At 38.8% G+C, this 24,434-nt stretch overlaps 1 protein-coding gene across 4 annotated transcripts in view; it reads right to left on the reverse strand.

The window, feature by feature from the left end:
• The window catches only part of LOC110450084 (pleckstrin homology domain-containing family H member 1-like), a 250,357-nt gene that overhangs the window by 163,778 nt on the left and 62,145 nt on the right, over positions 1-24,434 (reverse strand). Inside the window, exon 1 of one of the 4 annotated variants that reach the window (XM_021497339.1) lies at positions 2,369-2,663. The exons of the other annotated variants lie outside the window; for them this stretch is intronic. Within the exon in view, the coding sequence (XP_021353014.1) occupies positions 2,369-2,404 (36 nt within the window). The 5' untranslated portion in view covers positions 2,405-2,663. Of the gene's footprint in view, positions 1-2,368; positions 2,664-24,434 lie in introns of those variants that run through there. 4 annotated transcript variants of the gene reach the window in all.

Consider the following 24,434-nt stretch of genomic DNA (forward strand, 5'->3'; position numbering starts at 1 on the left):
ACCTGTACTGTCTTATACTGTACCACATACCTGTAATGTCTTATACTGTACCACAGACCTGTAATGTCTTATACTGTACCACAGACATGTAATGTCTTATACTGTACCACAGACCTGTAATGTCTTATACTGTACCACAGACCTGTACTGTCTTATACTGTACCACATACCTGTACTGTCTTATACTGTACCACATACCTGTAATGTCTTATACTGTACCACATACCTGTAATGTCTTATACTGTACCACATACTTGTCATGTCTTATACTGTACCACAGACCTGTCATGTCTTATACTGTGCCACAGACATGAAATGTCTTATACTGTACCACAGACCTGTAATGTCTTATACTGTACCACAGACCTGTAATGTCTTATACTGTAACACAGACCTGTACTGTCTTAAACTGTAACACAGACCTGTACTGTCTTAAACTGTAACACAGACCTGTACTGTCTTAAACTGTAACACAGACCTGTACTGTCTTAAACTGTACCACAGACCTGTACTGTCTTATACTATACCACAGACCTGTCATGTCTTATACTGTACCACATACCTGTACTGTCTTATACTGTACCACAGACCTGTACTGTCTTATACTGTAACACAGATCTGTACTGTCTTATACTGTACCACATACCTGTAATGTCTTATAATGTACCACATACTTGTCATGTCTTATACTGTACCACAGACCTGTACTGTCTTATACTGTAACACAGATCTGTACTGTCTTATACTGTACCACATACCTGTCATGTCTTATACTGTACAACATACCTTGTAATGTCTTGTACTATGCCACAGACCTGTACTGTCTTATACTATACCACAGACCTGTCATGTCTTATACTGTACCACATACCTCGTAATGTCTTGTACTATGCCACAGACCTGTACTGTCTTATACTGTAACACAGATCTGTACTGTCTTATACTGTACCACAGACCTGTTCTGTCTTATACTGTAACACAGACCTGTACTGTCTTATACTGTAACACAGATCTGTACTGTCTTATACTGTACCACAGACATGTACTGTCTTATACTGTGCCACAGACCTGTAATGTCTTATACTGTACCACAGGCTAACAATGCCTTATACTGTACCACATATCTGTAATGTCTTATACTGTAACACAGACCTGTACTGTCTTATACTGTGCCACAGACCTGTAATGTCTTATACTGTGCCACATACCTGTATTGTCTTATACTGTACCACAGACCTGTAATGTCTTATACTGTACCACAGACCTGTAATGTCTTATACTGTACCACAGACCTGTAATGTCTTATACTGTACCACAGACCTGTAATGTCTTATACTGTACCACAGACCTGTAATGTCTTATACTGTACCACAGACCTGTAATGTCTTATACTGTACCACAGACCTGTAATGTCTTATACTGTACCACAGACCTGTAATGTCTTATACTGTACCACAGACCTGTAATGTCTTATACTGTGCCACAGACATGAAATGTCTTAAACTGTACCACAGATCAGTAATGTCCTAAATTGTACCACAAACCTGTAATGTCCGAAATTGTACCACATACCTGTACTGTCTACTGTGCCACATACCTGTAATGTCTTATACTGCACCACATACCTGTAATGTCTTATACTGTACCACAGACCTGTAATGTCTTATTATATACTGTGCCACAGACATGAAATGTCTTAAACTGTACCACAGATCAATAATGTCCTTAATTGTACCACAAACCTGTAATGTCTTAAATTGTACCACAGACCTGTAATGTATTATACTGTACCACAGACCTGTAATGTCTTATACTGTGCCACAGACATGAAATGTCTTAAACTGTACCAAAGATTAGTAATGTCCTAAATTGTACCACAAACCTGTAATGTCCTAAATTGTACACATACCTGTACTGTCTACTGTGCCACAGACCTGTACTGTCTACTGTGCCACAGACCTGTACTGTCTACTGTGCCACATACCTGTACTGTCTACTGTGCCACAGACCTGTAATGTCTACTGTACCACAGACATTATTATTTATTAAATTGTACCTTAGCCTTTTTTATGTCTGATACTGTACTCACAGTATATGCCTGTACTGAACCAAAGACATCCACCTGTGGTAAACTGTATCCTGGTTTTATGATTTGTGTATACTGTACCACAGACTTATATCTATGATATCTTATACAGTATCACAGTTCTATTACAAAATTTGTGGTGTAACTGACTTTTCAAAAATTGAGATATAACTTAATTACATTACATCTCCATAAATAAATTTATTATCTATTTTAAATATCAGATAAAGATGTCATCTTACCAACATACCCAGAAACACAGATATCATCTAATTTACATACCCATAAATAAAGATGTCTTCGAAAGTTGCCTGCCATTATGAGTGCAGCCTCATGGGTATAGTAAAACCATGAATACCCCACGAAAGTCACATTGATGGAGCCAGACTTGTTAGTGCTATTCCTTCCTGTGCACTGTGTGTTTGACTGGCAATGCCCGGGACCCCAGTCCTATATATACAACCTACCCACGGCACCAGCAGCCACCAGGTAGGGCTGGCTGACTGTGGTACCTCTGTAAATACAGACCCCCGAATCACACACACCAAAAAACACAAAGAGACCATGAGCCATGTATAATAACTGGAGGAAAGCAATGGGCAGCAGAGCCACCAACCACCACACCATTCTATCTAAATAACGGTGTAAAAAACGGCTCCTGTGATGATTCTTCCCACCAGGTATGTGTATTACAGAGATGCCTAGCTATTGGCCATTGGCCAGACCACAAAATTAAGCATTAACACAAACTCCTTAGCATTCTCATAACATTTACACCCTGCATCAGTACCAGGGGAATCGTCACACAACAATTACTACCCTAAAATACATTGCCCGGAGCACCCACTTCAATCACATTCATCTGTTACATGTGATGATGGTGGGGATTAAGAGACATAGAGAAATAGTATCGATAGGATGTAAACAGTACTGTGGTGGTGGTGTCATGTGCCGTGGATACTGGTGTTATACCATTGTAGACTATTTGTATGAGCTCTCCATCATCAGCTGTCTGATAAATAAGCTTCCAGGTTAATTATTAATGACTTGTACTCTGTACTCAATGGAGGGCATTGGATTGCTAGAAAAATGACTTTGAATCACTGATTTGTGACATTTTGAATACCTTTCAACCTAAAATAACCTGGAAAATGAGGCAATAGCATGATAGTTATCAGATGACTGTAACAGGCAAGAACCGTTTTAAACATTTAGGACTACCTAGCTCTGCTCACAGACTGGGATACCATTTAATGCAGAGGTCCTAGTCCACACAATTTTTGAAATATGACATTTTTGTTAAAAACTATAAGTTGTCTTAATTGAAATAGCACCTGTTGATAGGAAAATAATTGTTTTCTATAAGGGACAGGTTACAAACATACAGAAAAAAATTGACCATTTTTAAAACAATCAGCTGAATGATATCTGAGCTCTGATAAAGATCAGATCAGGAAATATCTGATGGCAAAAGGGTTCCCTATCAGGACTTCTCTCTTTTTATGATTTACATTTTGTCGTTTGTTTGGTGCTGTACATCTGCTGGCCAGATCTACTACTGGAGTATAGGGTTATGAGTGGGCCAGATCTACTACTGGAGTATAGGGTGATGGGTGAGACAGACCTACTACTGGAGTATAGGGTAATGGGTGGGACAGATCTACTACTGGAGTATAGGGTAATGAGTGGGCAAGATCTACTACTGGAGTATAGGGTAATGGGTGGGCCATATCTATTACTGGAGTATAGGGTAATGGGTATGACAGATCTACTACTGGAGTATAGGGTAATGGGCGGGACAGACCTACTACTGGAGTATAGGGTGATGGGTGGGACAGATCTACTACTGGAGTATTGGGTAATGGGGGGGACAGATCTAATACTGGAGTATAGGGTAATGAGTGGGCCAGATCTACTACTGGAGTATAGGGTGATGGGTGGGCCAGATCTACTACTGGAGTATAGGGTGATGGGTGGGACAGATCTACTACTGGAGTATTGGGTAATGGGGGGGACAGATCTAATACTGGAGTATAGGGTAATGAGTGGGCCAGATCTACTACTGGAGTATAGGGTAATGTGTGGGACAGATCTACTACTGGAGTATAGGGTGATGGGTGGGACAGATCTACTACTGGAGTATAGGGTGATGGGTGGGCCAGATCTACTACTGGAGTATAGGGTGATGGGTGAGACAGACCTACTACTGGAGTATAGGGTAATGGGTCGGACAGATCTACTACTGGAGTATAGGGTGATGGGTGAGACAGACCTACTACTGGAGTATAGGGTAATGGGTGGGACAGATCTACGACTGGAGTATAGGGTAATGGGTGGGACAGATCTACGACTGGAGTATAGGGTAATGGGTGGGACAGATCTACGACTGGAGTATAGGGTAATGGGTGGGACAGATCTGCTACTGGAGTATAGGGTAATGAGTGGGCCAGATCTACTACTGGAGTATAGGGTAATGTGTGGGACAGATCTACTACTGGAGTATAGGGTGATGGGTGAGACAGACCTACTACTGGAGTATAGGGTAATGGGTGGGACAGACCTACTACTGGATTATAGGGTAATGGGTGGGACAGATCTACTACTGGAATATAGGGTAATGGATGGGACAGACCTACTACTGGAGTATAGGGTAATGGGTCGGACAGATCTACTACTGGAGTATAGGGTATTGGGTGGGACAGATCTACTACTGGAGTATAGGGTATTGGGTGGGACAGATCTACTACTGGAGTATAGGGTATTGGGTGGGACAGATCTACTACTGGAGTATAGGGTTATGGGTGGGACAGATCTACTACTGGAGTATAGGTAATGGGTGGGACAGATCTACTACTGGAGTATTGGGTAATGGGGGGGACAGATCTAATACTGGAGTATAGGGTAATGAGTGGGCCAGATCTACTACTGGAGTATAGGGTAATGGGTGGGCCATATCTATTACTGGAGTATAGGGTAATGGGTATGACAGATCTACTACTGGAGTATAGGGTAATGGGTTGGACAGATCTACTACTGGAGTATAGGGTAATGGGCGGGACAGACCTACTACTGGAGTATAGGGTGATGGGTGGGACAGATCTACTACTGGAGTATTGGGTAATGGGTGGGACAGATCTACTACTGGAGTATAGGGTAATGGGTGGGACAGATCTACTACTGGAGTATAGGGTGATGGGTGGGACAGATCTACTACTGGAGTATTGGGTAATGGGTGGGACAGATCCATACAGACCTATATATTCAATGTCTCTGTCAGCAGGCACGGAACAAAGGACCAAGGTCTCCAATAAATAGATACCCTATATTTACCTCACACAAACATAGTAAATAGTTCCTCTCTTGTGATTATTGAATTTTTTGTCTCATAATTTCTGGTATACATATCCACAAAATTCAATTCCCTACAGCAGGTCTTATATAAGTTGGGTGAAAATTCTATCAGCTTTCACAGACTTTTACTTTAGCTTCTCATGTTTATACGAAAGATTTTGTTGTCAACGATTCTTTTTAGGTAGAATTAATCTTTTGAAAACAGTGATACATTTCTGACAGCAGATCTTTTTCAAATCGTTCTATTGATGTTGCTGATGTCAGCGAAATTGATTTATGTATCTCTTATCGTCCTAAAATATCACATCCCTGTCAGAACAGACATACAACAGCACAAAAACATGCAGATTCATACAACTAAATTATTGTAAAATAGATTTTTTTCTTTGATATATATATTCAACAAAAAGTAATAAGTTTCACTAGTTTTCTCCCTCTGGGGACGGCATCATCACATGTCTGTCAAACTTTCCTTCTGTCTCCAAATGGTAACAGACTACAAACAGCGTATACGGTACCAGTTATAGATGTGTCCAGTAATAAGCCCATCCCTGTGTTAAACAGATTTTACAGGTAAGCCAACCCTGTACAGTGCGACAGGAACATACCCAGTGTCACATATTATCTACCATGTTTAATGGTGTTTAACTGATGTGACTTCCTGGATTTTTCAATAAATTAATTACAATACAGGATTAAGTGTACATGCAAACATTTTGAAGCAACAGATCCATTAGTCAAACAAAAATCCAAAATACACTGACCCTAACGATTTTCACTGGCCAAAAATAAATTCAATATGACAGGAGACAAGAATTAAATTGCCTGTACACATGTTTGGTATAATGATACAAAATCTTCATCTGTCTATTCACATATTCAGACTAACATCTACAAGACTAACTGGAATTTTACTCAAGAGTTTAAACCACCTTCGTTTGCAACATAACTTTTATAAGAAACTGAACATTGTTCATTTTTATGAGACGTGACAGGTGCTTTGAAAAAACAATAACTACGGCTATTTTGTGACCATTTTTAAACAGAACCATTAGACCTCACTTGCCTTCGAATTCAGACTTACCTAGCCCAAATATTTAGTAAACCTTGAGCATCAGACTGCTGACTCATTTTGGAAACCATAGTAAATTGTACGAGTACAAAATTTACAAGTCTAATGGGGTACACAAACACACTACAACAAAATTGTGCAAACAATTCACAAGGTATAGAATCATGTTTATATACAAAGATACAAATTTGTCTGTGAAATACTAACAGTAATAGACTACACGAAACAATAGGCTATCTTTGTGTTCTTTGTAAAAAAATAATTCATGGAAACTATTACACAATGCATGGTCAGGAATTCACCAGCTGTAGCAGCTATGAGAGACAAAGTACTAGGCACAAACTTTTACATAATTAGAGAAATGTAATATAACTAACCATCATAATTCAGGACTCGTCTGTTAATTTGGTGGACTGTTGACTTGTTTATGATCAATTTATAGCCAGTGTAGCCTTGTTCTAAAATAGCATCAGGTTGATAACAAACCCACATCTGACATTCTACCCATAGATATCATTGTAAAGTACGCCTTTGACAAAACCTGGCCAGTTACGACATACAGATCCAGTTACGGAGAACGTTGCATACAAAACCACTTCAAACGCTGACAAGACAGCACCAAAGACAATGTCCCCGCCCACAGTCGGAACCAGCAGCAGACGTGATTGGAAGATATTTTATCACATCATTTTCCATAATAAACAACATCCAGTTACTAAGTCAGTCTTTCTGTGGCTGCCAAGTATATAATTTGTGTTATTTGTTAGAAATTAACAAAGCTGCAATCAGGGAATCGGTTAAGATTTTGTTCGGCTTAATTGGTCACATGACTAAATTGAGGGACCAATGAAATTCGACCAGACCATATAACTTACCAAAGTGGCATGAAGTTTATATACTTAGAGACCATTACTAAATCTGCAAATAGTTATGCATTTTTGTGCAATCATTTAACCAATATAAAATGTGAAGGAAGGAATGTTAGGCTTTTCTTTCCTAACTTGAGGTATGAGTGATTCTGTCAACTTGAACACATATATACAATTGAGGTCCACTGATTCAGCCAGCAGTAATTTGGTGGATTAACCAACCACTACTTATCCCAGTGTCCCACTATTCAACCAGTGTTTAAGGAGACAGATTGGACTTTCTCAAAATGTTAAGTCAACTAAGCTGGCTGGATTATCATACCATCACTGTACACAGGTTCATGGCACCTGTCTCCAAGTACTACTCTTTATAAAGCCCACACTCTGCCACCAAGTACTACTCTTTATAAAGCCTACACTCTGGTACCAAGCACTACTCTTTATAAAGCCCACACTCTGGTACCAAGTACTACTCTTTATAAAGCCCACACTCTGCTACCAAGTACTACTCTTTATAAAGCCCACACTCTGGTACCAAGTACTACTCTTTATAAAGCCCACACTCTGGTACCAAGTACTACTCTTTATAAAGCCCACACTCTGGTACCAAGTACTACTCTTTATAAAGCCCACACTCTGGTACCAAGTACTACTCTTTATAAAGCCCACACTCTGGTACCAAGTACTACTCTTTATAAAGCCCACACTCTGGTACCAAGTACTACTCTTTATAAAGCCCACACTCTGGTACCAAGTACTACTCTTTATAAAGCCCACACTCTGGTACCAAGTACTACTCTTTATAAAGCCCACACTCTGGTACCAAGTACTACTCTTTATAAAGCCCACACTCTGGTACCAAGTACTACTCTTTATAAAGCCCACACTCTGGTACCAAGTACTACTCTTTATAAAGCCCACACTCTGGTACCAAGTACTACTCTTTATAAAGCCCACACTCTGGTACCAAGTACTACTCTTTATAAAGCCCACACTCTGGTACCAAGTACTACTCTTTATAAAGCCCACACTCTGGTACCAAGTACTACTCTTTATAAAGCCCACACTCTGGTACCAAGTACTACTCTTTATAAAGCCCACACTCTGGTACCAAGTACTACTCTTTATAAAGCCCACACTCTGGTACCAAGTACTACTCTTTATAAAGCCCACACTCTGGTACCAAGTACTACTCTTTATAAAGCCCACACTCTGGTACCAAGTACTACTCTTTATAAAGCCCACACTCTGGTACCAAGTACTACTCTTTATAAAGCCCACACTCTGGTACCAAGTACTACTCTTTATAAAGCCCACACTCTGGTACCAAGTACTACTCTTTATAAAGCCCACACTCTGGTACCAAGTACTACTCTTTATAAAGCCCACACTCTGGTACCAAGTACTACTCTTTATAAAGCCCACACTCTGGTACCAAGTACTACTCTTTATAAAGCCCACACTCTGGTACCAAGTACTACTCTTTATAAAGCCCACACTCTGGTACCAAGTACTACTCTTTATAAAGCCCACACTCTGGTACCAAGTACTACTCTTTATAAAGCCCACACTCTGGTACCAAGTACTACTCTTTATAAAGCCCACACTCTGGTACCAAGTACTACTCTTTATAAAGCCCACACTCTGGTACCAAGTACTACTCTTTATAAAGCCCACACTCTGGTACCAAGTACTACTCTTTATAAAGCCCACACTCTGGTACCAAGTACTACTCTTTATAAAGCCCACACTCTGGTACCAAGTACTACTCTTTATAAAGCCCACACTCTGGTACCAAGTACTACTCTTTATAAAGCCCACACTCTGGTACCAAGTACTACTCTTTATAAAGCCCACACTCTGGTACCAAGTACTACTCTTTATAAAGCCCACACTCTGGTACCAAGTACTACTCTTTATAAAGCCCACACTCTGGTACCAAGTACTACTCTTTATAAAGCCCACACTCTGGTACCAAGTACTACTCTTTATAAAGCCCACACTCTGGTACCAAGTACTACTCTTTATAAAGCCCACACTCTGGTACCAAGTTATACTCTTTATAAAGCCCACACTCTGGTACCAAGTACTATTCTTTATAAAGCCCACACTCTGGTACCAAATTATACTCTTTATAAAGCCCACACTCTGGTACCAAATATTACTCGGTATAAAGCTGTCATGCCCTGTGTCAAAAATTGATATATTACATAATAATAATCTAAATCAAGCAGTAATCTATCAAAGTTTAGAAAATATATGTAATTGGTAAATTGTTGAATCTACATCTGACAGCATCTATAAACCTGATGTATTCCTCTTTAACCTCATAAACTTCCATTAATATTACATTAATATTTATGAGCATGCTTTTTAAAAGAATTTTTTGAAGATAAACCACCACTAGACTTAGCCCTGGATGCACAATAAAATTATAAAAATAATGCAGAAAAGCACATTAAAAATGAGCAGCATAAAAGTCAACTCATATTCATCAATATAAAAGTGAAATGAATCTCAGTGATACAAACAAAACGTGAATGATGTTCAATTCAAGTGGACTGGGACTATTTCTTAAATGAAAAACAAGATGCTTTGTTCGATATAAATAGATGAAGATTAAAAGTGTTGTATACATGTACAGAGAGTCCTTCCTGTAAAGCAAGAGTTTTAATGAAGCTGATCTCAGAGTTAACACGCATCTCCATTACAACATCTACAGGAAGTAAGGATTTCCCATCAACCCACATTAACGGCATCAACCATAAATAAATCATATCTTTCTACCCACATATATATATCCACTTAAAAGTAGCAGCTACAATGCCATGTGTAATTTAATGAAAACTCCATCCCCCGATTTCTGTTAGACTACTTCTGTAAAAGCAATGCTGAATATCTTCATATTCAATGGATTTTTTGTTTTTGTACAGCGTACAGCTATATTTGATGCCAAGTGGTTGATGCAGATAATTTTTGGAATTATTGAGTTTTTTGTGTTTTATAGATGATCTGATGTTACAATTACTAAATATAACACAAGCCATACATCATTGTCTGCAGATAGAGTTAACTTTATCTACAATCTGAAGTTCACTTATATTCCCTTTTATTTCTTTTCATTTTTGTGGTAAGAGAAAAATACTCTCAGATATCTAAATTACACTACAGGAACAACAACTACTGATCTGATTTTTAAGAATGCAAAGTTGGCAGTACCCAGTCACAGAGAACACATGTTGTTCTGATCAATATTTATATCTAATGATTGTGCATCAAAAACTTTTAAATAACAACAAAAATCTTGAGATATCCAATCTCTTAGAATATAAAGGGCAAGGTCTGTATTTGACACACAAGCCCTGCATAACACAGCATGCTTAGTACCCAGCCGATGTGTGCCAATGCTCTTGTGGTTGGGATCGGAATGCAATGTGGAGTGGAGCACTCTCAGAGAAACATAAGCGGTCAATTAATGGGACGTAATCTGGGTTACAACAGGTCGTTCTTAGAACGTTGAAGCATGCAATCATCAATAAGAGATTTGTAACAAATATTTTTTTTAAACATTAGTATACAAAAGTTTGTATCAGCATATTCACTCACATATAAAGGTACACAACAGGAATGTTCTATTGTCTCACTTATCAAAGTTCTCAATACAACTTCTCTACGAGAGTTATCCCACCTCCTTTGACCTTGTAACGACCTCCTTGATAGATCAGTTGGGAAGTTAGGTACAATAACACTTTCTTTGACTCTGCAGCGACCCCTTGATAGATCAACTTGTGATCTAACCTACTTATGCCATATTTTTATATACACTTCAGCTACGCACATCAAAGTAACGACTAAGCACACAATCCTGTACATATGTTCTTTAGAGTGATCTCCCTTTCTTAATCCTCCTTAAAGCAGGGAATTGTGGCCACTTGTTATCCTGGAGTATACGTATAGACACAGTCACTGGAGCATTCAGAGGACAATGGCTATTTGTTTCTCTTCTATACATCAAATAAAACATGATAATCTTATTCATAATTATCCAGCTAGCTTATCTTCAGTTGCCTATCAAAACAGCATAGCGACACAACGCTTTCATCCAGGGTGATATCTCTTACTTGGCCCAAAGCAAACTACAACACAGAGTACATCATCCAGGGTGATATCTCTTACTTGGCCCAAAGCAACCTACAACACAGAGTCCATCATCCAGGGTGATATCTCTTACTTGGCACAAAGCAAACTACAACACAGCTAGAGTCCATCATCCAGGGTGATATCTATTACTTGGCCCGAAGCAAACTAAAACACAGAGTCCATCATCCAGGTTGATATCTCTTACTTGGCACAAAGCAAACTACAACACAGCTAGAGTCCATCATCCAGGGTGATATCTCTTACTTGGCACAAAGCAAACTACAACACAGCTAGAGTCCATCATCCAGGGTGATATCTATTACTTGGCCCGAAGCAAACTAAAACACAGAGTCCATCATCCAGGTTGATATCTCTTACTTGGCACAAAGCAAACTACAACACAGCTAGAGTCCATCATCCAGGGTGATATCTCTTACTTGGCACAAAGCAAACTACAACACAGAGTCCATCATCCAGAGTGATATCTCTTACTTGGCCCAAAGCAAACTACATCACAGAGTCCATCATCCAGGGTGATATCTCTTACTTGGCACAAAGCAAACTACAACACAGCTAGAGTCCATCATCCAGGGTGATATCTATTACTTGGCCCGAAGCAAACTAAAACACAGAGTCCATCATCCAGGTTGATATCTCTTACTTGGCACAAAGCAAACTACAACACAGAGTCCATCATCCAAGGTGATATCTCCTACTTGGCCCAAAGCAAACTACAACACAGAGTCCATCATCCAGGGTGATATCTTCTTACTTGGCCCAAAGCAAACTACAACACAGAGTACATCATCCAGGGTGATATCTCTTACTTGGCCCAAAGCAACCTACAACACAGAGTCCATCATCCAGGGTGATATCTCCTACTTGGCCCAAAGCAAACTACAACACAGAGTCCTTCATCCAGGGTGATATCTCTTACTTGGCCCAAAGCAACCTACAACACAGAGTCCATCATCCAGGGTGATATCTCCTACTTGGCCCAAAGCAAACTACAACACAGAGTCCTTCATCCAGGGTGATATCTCTTACTTGGCCCAAAGCAACCTACAACACAGAGTCCATCATCCAGGGTGATATCTCTTACTTGGCACAAAGCAAACTACAACACAGCTAGAGTCCATCATCCAGGGTGATATCTCTTACTTGGCACAAAGCAAACTACAACACAGAGTCCATCATCCAAGGTGATATCTCCTACTTGGCCCAAAGCAAACTACAACACAGAGTCCATCTTCTTTAATCAAAAACTATATCCCTAAACATCCTCTCTATCTTAAAATATCTTCTCAAACCAAAGCACCTTATCCTCTTTAATAAAAAAAATCATCAACATCATAGCATCTCTCTTAGTTCCATCCCCTACAGCCAAAAAAGTTCTCTCTAAACAAAGCATTCTTTTGAACAAACACCCATAGGTTGTCTTTACTAGTCAAAGCAAACTCTCAAGTCAAATCTTTTCAGTCAAGCATTTCTTTCATAATCAAAAGCACACCACTAGCTGTCCCCGATTAAAATAATTCCAACAAGTTGAAAACCATTTGCACTGACTCCATTGGCCCAAAGGATCCCTAAAGGTCAAAACTATCCCCATGCAGAGTGCCCACCTAAAATATATATATGCACTTTTGAAAGACATGTTGCCTAACAATAGTTTGAATATCACCAGCATGCTGAGTCAGCCTTAAACCAAGATAGAGTTAATGGTTCTATATTTGGCATGTTATGTAAGGAAATATGCTGCAGGCAGACTCAAACTGCAGGAAACACTAATTCTTTGGAACGTATTACCTTTATCTATATGAAGCGTGCAGACTCCTTAAAAATTGAATTCTAATTTGGTATAACCAGATAACCGACCATCATTACAGAGATTTAAATTACCCATGTCGTTTCCAAGGTTACCACCAGTACACGAGGTGACACAATTTACATGGAACTCTGTGTGATATAACCACCATCACTAAATTACCTTGGTACACTTCATTTTCGTACTAATTAACAAAATTACACCTGGCACGTTGGGAAGTAGATGGTAGCAGTATGGTGGTATCTTCTATAGGTAGGTGGTAACTATGTACAGTAGACCTCTATAGCTCTTGTTGTACTTCCTCTGAAGTGATGTGATTGGGGAAGGAAGAACCAAACAAAACCTCACTAATTCTATTACAGAGGTGTGATAGTGCTCCCACATCTGGGTATCATTGTTACACTGAAGAGGAGGAACACAAACGCTCTCCTCAGACAAATAATCGTGTACGTATACATGGAGTACAAAGCTATTTCTGTTAATGTTAACTGGAGTATTGGTTGTTTAAAAGTAATTTGGTTACATGACATTTCAAAGAAAGCGGCACAAATTAAAATGCTATTCACAAATCAATACAATAACATGACTGTGCCACAGCTGAGTAAACATGATAACACATTACAATATCATAGAAATGTCATGCCCGGAGAGAAACATTATATAGCAAATTTGCATTAAGGGTAACAATGGGTTCATGATCCAATGAACTGGTGTATGCAGGCATGAACCTTTATTGCTCTTTCATTTATGTTACTGCAACAACCTTTTAATTCATGTGATGATAACACAAACAGGACATGTAATTTGGTTTACAGAATTATAAATAATTTATACAAAAACCATTCGAAGAGCACAACAACTTGTCATCCAAACTAAATCACCATCAACTTTAATTGCTTTCTTTTTTGTTCCAGGTCAAGAGCACTGGGAGATAAAAAAAGTTGCATAAAAAATTGATCAGTACATGGAGTACAGGATCAATAATAGTTTTGTCTAAGTCATCGAGGGAACCCACAGTCCCTACATTTAATCTGTCCTCTATAGTACAGGAGGCCACCTTTGTAACCAGCGCGCCCAATTATATACCCATACATCATCAGCCTGATCCCTATAAAATGGCCATTACTGACAGAATCAGCCTCCTTTCTGGGAAACCTTGTATTCAAGCCAGTAATTTCTGCTGACAAAGCTAATTTCAACACCAGGATCTCCTCTGTAATTGCTGACAAAGCAGATTTTGGCGTGTTGTGTTCATTGGTTTATTATTGATGTTGTTCAGTAGCCTTTTCTCGCCAAAATAACAAAAACATTGCAATATTGGCATTTTGATTAAAAAGTCGAAGATCTTGGATAAATCCACTGCTCTCGGGAGTATAACGAGAGGACCACCTCATGGTACCTAACATGTGTCCATACAGAGGTTATTGTCCTCTATATATGTCATCCGTTTAGTAGAAAAACCTTTTTACAGTCGGTAACGTGTCAGTATCGTGCCAGTATTTATTCGGGATATTGATCTGTCCTATCTATCCTGACCATCGCTGCAGTAGAATTCTCTCTGATCTCGTAGCACTGCAGCCTTGTGATTACGATTACCAACTCCTATCAAATCATCACATCAGAAAATCGGACACTCTCAAATTACTTTCTGAACAAGCTGTCACAGCTAGAGTCCAACAATAGAGGCTCCTTGTATTGATGTTTCTCAGGTGTTCAGGAAATCGTAGGGCAGGAAGTATGATCAAAGTCTACGATTACGTTTTATTGCGATGATCTTTATACACGCATGTCATGTATCTGGAGAAAAAGCTGTAAAATCTAACCTTCACAGACCTAAAACTGATACAGGAAAGATGACAAGATCACGAAAACATAGTGAAATGAAGAACTGCAGGAGTTTAAAGTCACTTAACACAAAGGCTATTATATGAGATAGAAATTTGACCAGTACATCCATCCCCTCTTACGACAAAACTAGCCAACACTGACATAAGGACTTCTGTAACGCGGTCAAAACTAGCCAACACTGACATAAGGACTTCTGTAACGCGGTGATATTGTTGGCTATTTCCAACAAGTACACTGATATACTGGGACTCTTCCAACTATAACTAAGTACTGCATATACCGTGATACTGTAAGCAATTTATATTTCTGTTGTAGCCTCTAAATTAAAACTAGTAAACCAACTCAAAATGTTGTTATCAATTAAAGCATAACAAATAACACAAAGAACTATGATTTTTCGTTGCTTTCCGATAGAAGTTGATTGGTGTCTTTTCACCAAACTGTTAAGAACAATCGACAACCATGCAATCACATTGTGACATTAATTTAATTTAATTAATTTAATGTGACACGAAAATAGTTCCCACACATATGTCTCTACCATTTGTTAAAATAGAATAAATCATCGACAAAAGCAAAAGGCCCCTTTGGTCTGAATCTCTCAACTGTTATTCAAAGCGGTCCCAAACATATTTCATATCTGTGACCTTAAAAGTGGGTCAAGGTGATTAACTTGATAGTATACTGTGCAACAAACTTTATCGTCCTTATCCAGAGGAAGATATTTAAATGCTTAAACCCATTTGACCTCTTGACCTTGCATATAACTGGAGATAAATCATGCCCTGACATCTGCACATTCCAATTCTGATAGAAATGACTAAATGGTTCTAACTGACATATTTCACATGACCCCTGTAACCTTTGATATTACTGGGGAGATATTTCACGCTTTGACATCAAACCCAGATCTTGATGGATATTCCCAAAAGTTTTCTGATTGACATTTTCTGCCTGAAGAAAATTGCAACCATAGAAAACTGACAACCTTGTTCCCCGAATATGGCTGTTCTACCATTTTGTTTCCCGAATATGGCTGTTCTACCATTTGGTTCCCCGAATATGGCTGTTCTACCATTTGGTTCCCGAATATGGCTGTTCTACCATTTGGTTCCCCGAATATGGCTGTTCTACCATTTGGTTCCCGAATATGGCTGTTCTACCATTTGGTTTCCCGAATATGGCTGTTCTACCATTTGGTTCCCGAATATGGCTGTTCTACCATTTGGTTTCCCGAATATGGCTGTTCTACCATTTGGTTCCCGAATATGGCTGTTCTACCATTTGGTTTCCCGAATATGGCTGTTCTACCATTTGGTTCCCGAATATGGCTGTTCTACCATTTGGTTTCCCGAATATGGCTGTTCTACCATTTGGTTCCCGAATATGGCTGTTCTACCATTTGGTTTCCCGAATATGGCTGTTCTACCATTTGGTTCCCGAATATGGCTGTTCTACCATTTGGTTTCCCGAATATGGCTGTTCTACCATTTGGTTCCCGAATATGGCTGTTCTACCATTTGGTTACCCGAATATGGCTGTTCTACCATTTGGTAAAATATCAACCAAAAGAAACCTCTCGGAAAGAAAAACTATATCACCTTTTATCAATTCTCGTTTATGTCAGGAATGCCTAACCTGAAAGTTTTGAAAGAAATTTGTCAAAGATTGTTTGATTTTAAATAGATTTCATACACTCAGGATAACATTTTGAATCTTGCAGTAATCTTGAACTAATTATGGTGCATAACGGTGAAAATTGTCAATTTCAGCAAATCATTGAACACTATTGGGCAGATGACTGGTTTGGATCTATGTTATACGATAACAAAATGCTGCACTATGTTTAGCCTAAAAACAATTATCTTTGATGGTATTGACATTATGAGATCATGATCGAGCCCTGCTTTAATTTGTATCAACAGACCAAACAATCCTTGATCAAACATCAGGTTTTTATTACACTTTGACAGAAGTACACTGATTACCCATGATGCACCAAATATTTTCTTTCTGTGTGCAATTGTGTCAAAAGAGTATCTCTTAATCATGGTGAAACATAAAACAAAATAATGACAACAACATATTGAATTTTACAAGCTACTCTATGTACAGGGGTAGTGGCAATTGGCATTGCAACCTGGTATTAAAATCTTTGACCATGATGTTCTTCAAATTCCTGTTGGTGTTAATTTCCTTAACCTTGAAAAATTGTATGACTTTCAAAACTTGATGAGAGTGAAAGAACCTGCATACAGTTGTGGTGCCAACTAGCCGGTATTACTACATCACGGAGCTATTGAATTGTCATTGTTGGCCAACTCACACACTTGTCAGACATGATCAACGGACAAGGGATCCTGATGGTGATGAGCCCTCATTGTGGTTTTATACAGACAGTGCTGAATCTAGGCCACGTCTGTCTTACATCTCATAGAAACCCTGTAGGGACTCCTTACTCCACAATCATTACACAAACCTTCAATCTCCAGTTGATATTAATATTGTTATGCTGAGACTTAAAACAGCTGATGAATGGTCGTTGTACAACGGTGTAGTACAGAGGTACAACGGTGTATTACAGGGGTACAACGGTGTAGTACAGAGGAACAGCGGTGTAGCACAGAGGTACAATGGTGTAGTACAGAGGTACAACGGTGTATTACAGGGGTACAACGGTGTAGTACAGGTGTACAACGGTGTAGTACAGGGTTACAACGGTGTAGTACAGAGGTACAATGGTGGAGTACAGGGGTACAACGGTGTAGGGCAGGGGTACAACGGCGTAGTACAGGGGTACAACGGTGTAATACAGGGGTACAACGGTTTAGTACAGAGGTACAGCGGTGTAGTACAGAGGTACAATGGTGGAGTACAGGGGTACAACGGTGTAGTACACAGGTACAACGGTGTAGTACAGAGGTACAATGGTGGAGTACAGGGGTACAACGGTGTAGGGCAGGGGTACAACGGCGTAGTACAGGGGTACAACGGTGTAGGGCAGGGGTACAACGGTGTAGTACAGGGGCACAACGGTGTAGTACAGGGGTTAAACAGTGTAGTACAGAGGTACAACGGTGTAGTACAGGGGCACAACGGTGTAGTACAGGGGTTAAACAGTGTAGTACAGAGGTACAACGGTGTATTACAGGGGTACAACGGTGTAGTACATAGTACAGGGGTACAACGGTGTAGGGCAGGGGTACAACGGCGTAGTACAGAGGTACAGCGGTGTAGTACAGAGGTACAATGGTGGAGTACAGGGGTACAACGGTGTAGGGCAGGGGTACAACGGTGTAGTACAGAGCCAAGCCGGTTTGACATTGAGGAAACAAGATGGAATGTCACCTATTATATCCTACAATGACATATATCATACAGGAAATCACTATTTTCCAGATTATTACAAGTTGAAAAAAATATGTTCTCAAACCTTTGATGTGCAACTTTTTACCTGCAGATCGATGTTTGAACCAAGTACTTTGGTGAAAGTGGTAGGTCCACCGACACCTAAGTATTATGGGAAATGATTACTTGTTAATTGCAAAATGTTGTGAATAATTTGTTGTAGCACATAATTTTGACTTCTTTTACCTATAATGTTCTTGGCAAAATGAAATATTTGTGATTAAGCTGTTTGAAACAACCACAAAAATAACTTTCAGTGACATATTAGATATTTTACACCATCTTTACATAGACTGCATCCTACTATAACGTAAAGGATGCCACTGGCATAAATATAGTCTTCAGAGTGAATATTAAGATGGTATATGTGGTGAAAGTTGATGAACAAACTTCATCATTAACTAAGTATAAAGGAAGTATACATGGCTTGTCAAATTTGACTTCCAAAACTGTAAATGAACACATGTAATTGATTCGTTGTCAGTTGATCATCACTGCGGGGATGTTTCAGTTCTAGTGTACCCTGACTCTTAGACCTTATACGGTAAAATACACAGACTCCTCACAGAATTGATCCACTGGTCTACCTTTTAGACAATACTATATACTCTTAGACCTTATACGGTAAAATACACAGACTCCTCACAGAATTGATCCACTGGTCTACCTTTTAGACAATACTATATACTCTTAGACCTTATACGGTAAAATACACAGACTCCTCACAGAATTGATCAGCTGGTCTACCTTTTAGACAATACTATATAGCTTTCACAAATTAAAGTGTTCATAAACTTCAAATAGACACATGGACCAACCTGGAGTTATAAAATCCCCATAAAAGTCTTTGTCGTCAAGGAGTTCAATTGCCATTATTTCTGTATCCAAGGACTTTTTCTCCAAAGGATATGTACCAATCAAAATGCAGTAAAACAATGCTTGTGTTTCACAATAAACTATAGTAATGTCATCACAATCCCGGACTTATCAGCTCCGAGGATCACAGAAAATAGAGTGACAGAAAACATGAAAGTCACATATCACGTTGGTCAGGACGGGTTAGTTATCAAATTCTAGCTGGAAATTACTGATATAGGTCAATGAAAGACAAGTGGTATTACGTACTGTACAACACAAAATATTTGTGGGTACATTTTTTTGTGGTAAATTATAAGGATCTTTTCATGGTACATTTGCTAACAAACCTTTTTGTGTATTAACCCAATACAATTACAAAGAGGTCAAGTATATCAATACATGTGTTATATATTTTTGCCGTTCTATAGTAACAACCAAAATGACAAATAACGAGATATATATAAATATTTATATAAACAATCTGTTTTGTTTGTGTTTTTACGTCCTATTAACAGCTATATGATCATTTAAGGATGTGCCAGGTTTTGGTGGTGGAGGAAAGCCGGAGTTCCTGGAGAGAAAAAAACCCGACCTAAGGTTGAGTACCTGGCGACTACCCCACATATGTAAACAAAACAAATATGAATGTAAAAACCTGAATAGTATTTTGTCTCTTAACTTGCCAATTCAGGAAGTAATTAACTTCATTGTTCACAATGCCATCCCAGATTTAAGACATTTAAGGTATGCTTACTAATTCCATGTGGCTATTTAAAGACGCAATTGAGTTAAAAGTTTAACTGGCTCTGCTGGCATTAGCGTCATACAACACGCCGTAGTTAACTGGTTATAAGCCAACACAATGGATTAGAACAGTTACACTCCACTTCAGTTCAGCATTCCACGGCGCTTCAACTTCACATGCAAAACACATCTTTTCACTTAGGAATACAACAAATTTCTGTGTTATAAGCATTCTTTGGAGACATGAGAATGCAATCTTCTCACCTAAATGATTGAGAAGATTATCTCAGCTATTTCCAATGCCCAGACAGTATTAGGAATCTCTGGCATTAACACTTTAATTATAGTTGTCTGGTTAACTCATCTATCCCTGAAGACACATTAGAACTATTCCAATTCAAAGACTGGAATAGTTCATTATGAAATTTCAGGGGTGAATGAGTTAAACCTATAGCCCCTTCCTATAGATCCAGCAGCAATTTATTTCTATGGTATCGCCCAAGGAAATGTTCAATTTTGTAAGTAAAAATAAGTATAAAATGAAAACCAAAACAATTTTTATTACACAACATAGAGTCTAACCTTTTCTGTCAAAAGTGTCATTTTTATTTCGCTGACATTTTTCAGAATTGTCCAACAGGTGTCCAGAACTAATCACCACTGATAAAACCATAGTTATCAGACAAGGAATGATTTTTATCTATGTTTTTTGACTTCCTGGTAATATCATGTACTACAGGAATATTCATCATGCTTTTTTCTGGATATAAACCCTGAAGATATCTGGTAGGTTGAGGCCTAGATATGACTTCAATATCAAATGGTCTCTAGATAGGAGTCCGACATATCTGGTGTGGTCACTAGAGATTAATGAGAACCATGACACTTGGATGGACTCTAGACATGACACTTTGACGGACTCTAGACATGACACTTGGACGGACTCTAGCCATGACACTTGGACGGACTCTAGGCAGGACACTTTGACAGACTCTGGACATGACACTTTGAAAGACTCTAGACATGACCCTTTGACAGACTCTTGGAAGGACTCTAACCTTGACACTTGGACAGACACTAGACATGACACTTGGACGGACTCTAGACATGACACTTTGACAGACTCTTGGAAGGACTCTAACCATGACACTTGGACAGACTCTAGACATGACACTTGGACGGACTCTAGACATGACACTTTAGGTTTCAGCGTGTGCTGAGAGGACAATTGATTCACCTCCACAGCACGTCTGTATACCCCATGTAACAGCTAGTTCTTATCTCTTCCAGACAAAACTTTGATTATAATCAGAATTTGTCTGTTGAGACAGAACAGGAACTGGAAAACTGCTCGATAAGGAAATTAGATCTAAATAAAGGCTACGGATTTCAAGGTCTGCGATTCACAAAGTTCATCGTTCAAAATCAGACTGTTAAAACTAACAATGGAACTTATCCCATTACTTTTACATCAGACAATCACCCATTTACTCTCAACACTGATCACATAGAACTGAGTTACCGTAAGTATTTTCCTCCTGACACCTTGTACTTGTGATTTGTGTTAGAGTTATCTCCCTTTGTAATCTCAAAAAACCACTTAATGAAGATAAATAATTACTTTCCCAAATATTTTGAAAGATACTGTTGTATTTTCCAAATCAAACAGGAATGGATGACTGTGGAAAAAAAAACCAAAGAAAAATCACTCACAATGGACATTCAATTATGTCAATGGTACTGGACCTTCTATTTTGTCTCTGACACTGGACCTTCCATTTTGTCTCTGACACTGGACATTTCATTTTGTCCCTTCCATTTTATCTCTGACACTGGACCTTCCATTTTGTCTCTGACACTGGACCCTCCATTTTGTCTCTGACACTGGACCTTCCATTTTGTCTCTGACACTGGACCTTCCATTTTGTCCCTGACACTGGACCTTCCATTTTGTCTCTGACACTGGACCCTCCATTTTGTCTCTGACACTGGACCTTCCATTTTGTCTCTGACACTGGACATTCCATTTTGTCTCTGCAGACACTCGACATTCCATTTTGTCTCTGACACTGGACATTCCATTTTGTCTCTGCAGACACTCGACATTCCATTTTGTCTCTGACACTGGACATTCCATTTTGTCTCTGACACTGGACATTCTATTTTGTCTCCGACACTGGACATTCAATTTGGTCACAGTTATTATAAATTACCATATATACCTCCAACATGTAACTTTCTGGATTTCTGTCATTAAAAGAGTACCTATGCCGACTTCACGTACCTGGGACGAAATTAAACTTATACCTATAGCTGTAATGAGCTCCAAACAACATCGGAGTATGTGTGACTGGCGAGGTATAAATTAAACTTATACCTATAGCTGTAATGAGCCCCAAACAACATCGGAGTATGTGTGATTGGCGAGGTATAAATTAAACTTATACCTATAGCTGTAATGAGCCCCAAACAACATCGGAGTATGTGTGACTGGCGAGGTATCAATTAAACTTATACCTATAGCTGTAATGAGCCCCAAACAACATCGGAGTATGTGTGACTGGCGAGGTATCAATTAAACTTATACCTATAGCTGTAATGAGCTCCAAACAACATCGGAGTATGTGTGACTGGCGAGGTATCAATTAAACTTATACCTATAGCTGTAATGAGCCCCAAACAACATCGGAGTATGTGTGATTGGTGAGGTATCAATTAAACTTATACCTATAGCTGTAATGAGCTCCAAACAACATCGGAGTATGTGTGATTGGTGAGGTATCAATTAAACTTATACCTATAGCTGTAATGAGCTCCAAACAACATCGGAGTATGTGTGATTGGTGAGGTATCAATTAAACTTATACCTATAGCTGTAATGAGCTCCAAACAACATCGGAGTATGTGTGATTGGTGAGGTATCAATTAAACTTATACCTATAGCTGTAATGAGCTCCAAACAACATCGGAGTATGTGTGATTGGTGAGGTATCAATTAAACTTATACCTATAGCTGTAATGAGCTCCAAACAACATCGGAGTATGTGTGATTGGTGAGGTATCAATTAAACTTATACCTATAGCTGTAATGAGCTCCAAACAACATCGGAGTATGTGTGATTGGTGAGGTATCAATTAAACTTATACCTATAGCTGTAATGAGCTCCAAACAACATCGGAGTATGTGTGATTGGTGAGGTATCAATTAAACTTATACCTATAGCTGTAATGAGCTCCAAACAACATCGGAGTATGTGTGATTGGTGAGGTATCAATTAAACTTATACCTATAGCTGTAATGAGCTCCAAACAACATCGGAGTATGTGTGATTGGTGAGGTATAAATTAAGTTAAAAGTACATGTCATCGGGACATGTTGACATGAAAACCTAAAAGCCTTGCTATAGGTTCCCAGTAATTGAGGTTCGCTGGCATTCACATCGTAAGAAAGGTGACATTCATGATCTTATTTTGACTGTATATATACCATTTCTCCACATAAACTTCACGTTTTTCTTACGGATCTGGTTTAAAATTGGAGCACGCTTCACAATAGCGTCAGGAATTTGATCATAGAAGCAGAAGTGATATTGGGATAATTGAATCAGAATGGTTAAAAAGGAAGTGCTGGATTGGCAGTCGTACATTAACTACCTTGGTTGGTGTACACCTGTCGTGTTGGTGATTAAATAGGCTATACACATGGGGATCATCCGCCATGGTTCTAATAATACATCTCTCACTACAACGTTTATATAGCTGTCATTGCATTTTTTTCACTTTCTGACTTATTTTTACAAATATTTTATAACCTGCATTACATTGTCAATCACAGTTTTATAACATTTAAACAATAAGTTTTTGTCATACTAGTATTGGAGACGAGACATAATCATATTTTGTAGGGAGATGCCAGTAATTTATAACATAAGAAGTGTTTCTGAATATACAGAAAAAAATCAGAGTTAGTGTCCTCTACAGAAGAAAAGGAGAAGGGGGATTAAAATTACACAAACTCTTCCAACTTTAGACATAAAGCAGAGTACATGCATGGATGCATATATAGGTATATCTATATGAATCTTTACATTGGTTAATTTTTATTGTTTTGAGGATATTCAAATTTCATGGAGAGTTACCATACAGGTTGCTGATTCATCAAACTGTTGCCTATCTTTGGGTCGACGTCCCCTCCAGGGGATCAACAATACACTGGTGGAATATAAATAGGGG

The sequence above is a fragment of the Mizuhopecten yessoensis genome, unplaced genomic scaffold (genome assembly GCF_002113885.1).
Source record: "Mizuhopecten yessoensis strain PY_sf001 unplaced genomic scaffold, ASM211388v2 scaffold4977, whole genome shotgun sequence".
In the NCBI taxonomy this organism is placed as follows: domain Eukaryota; kingdom Metazoa; phylum Mollusca; class Bivalvia; order Pectinida; family Pectinidae; genus Mizuhopecten; species Mizuhopecten yessoensis.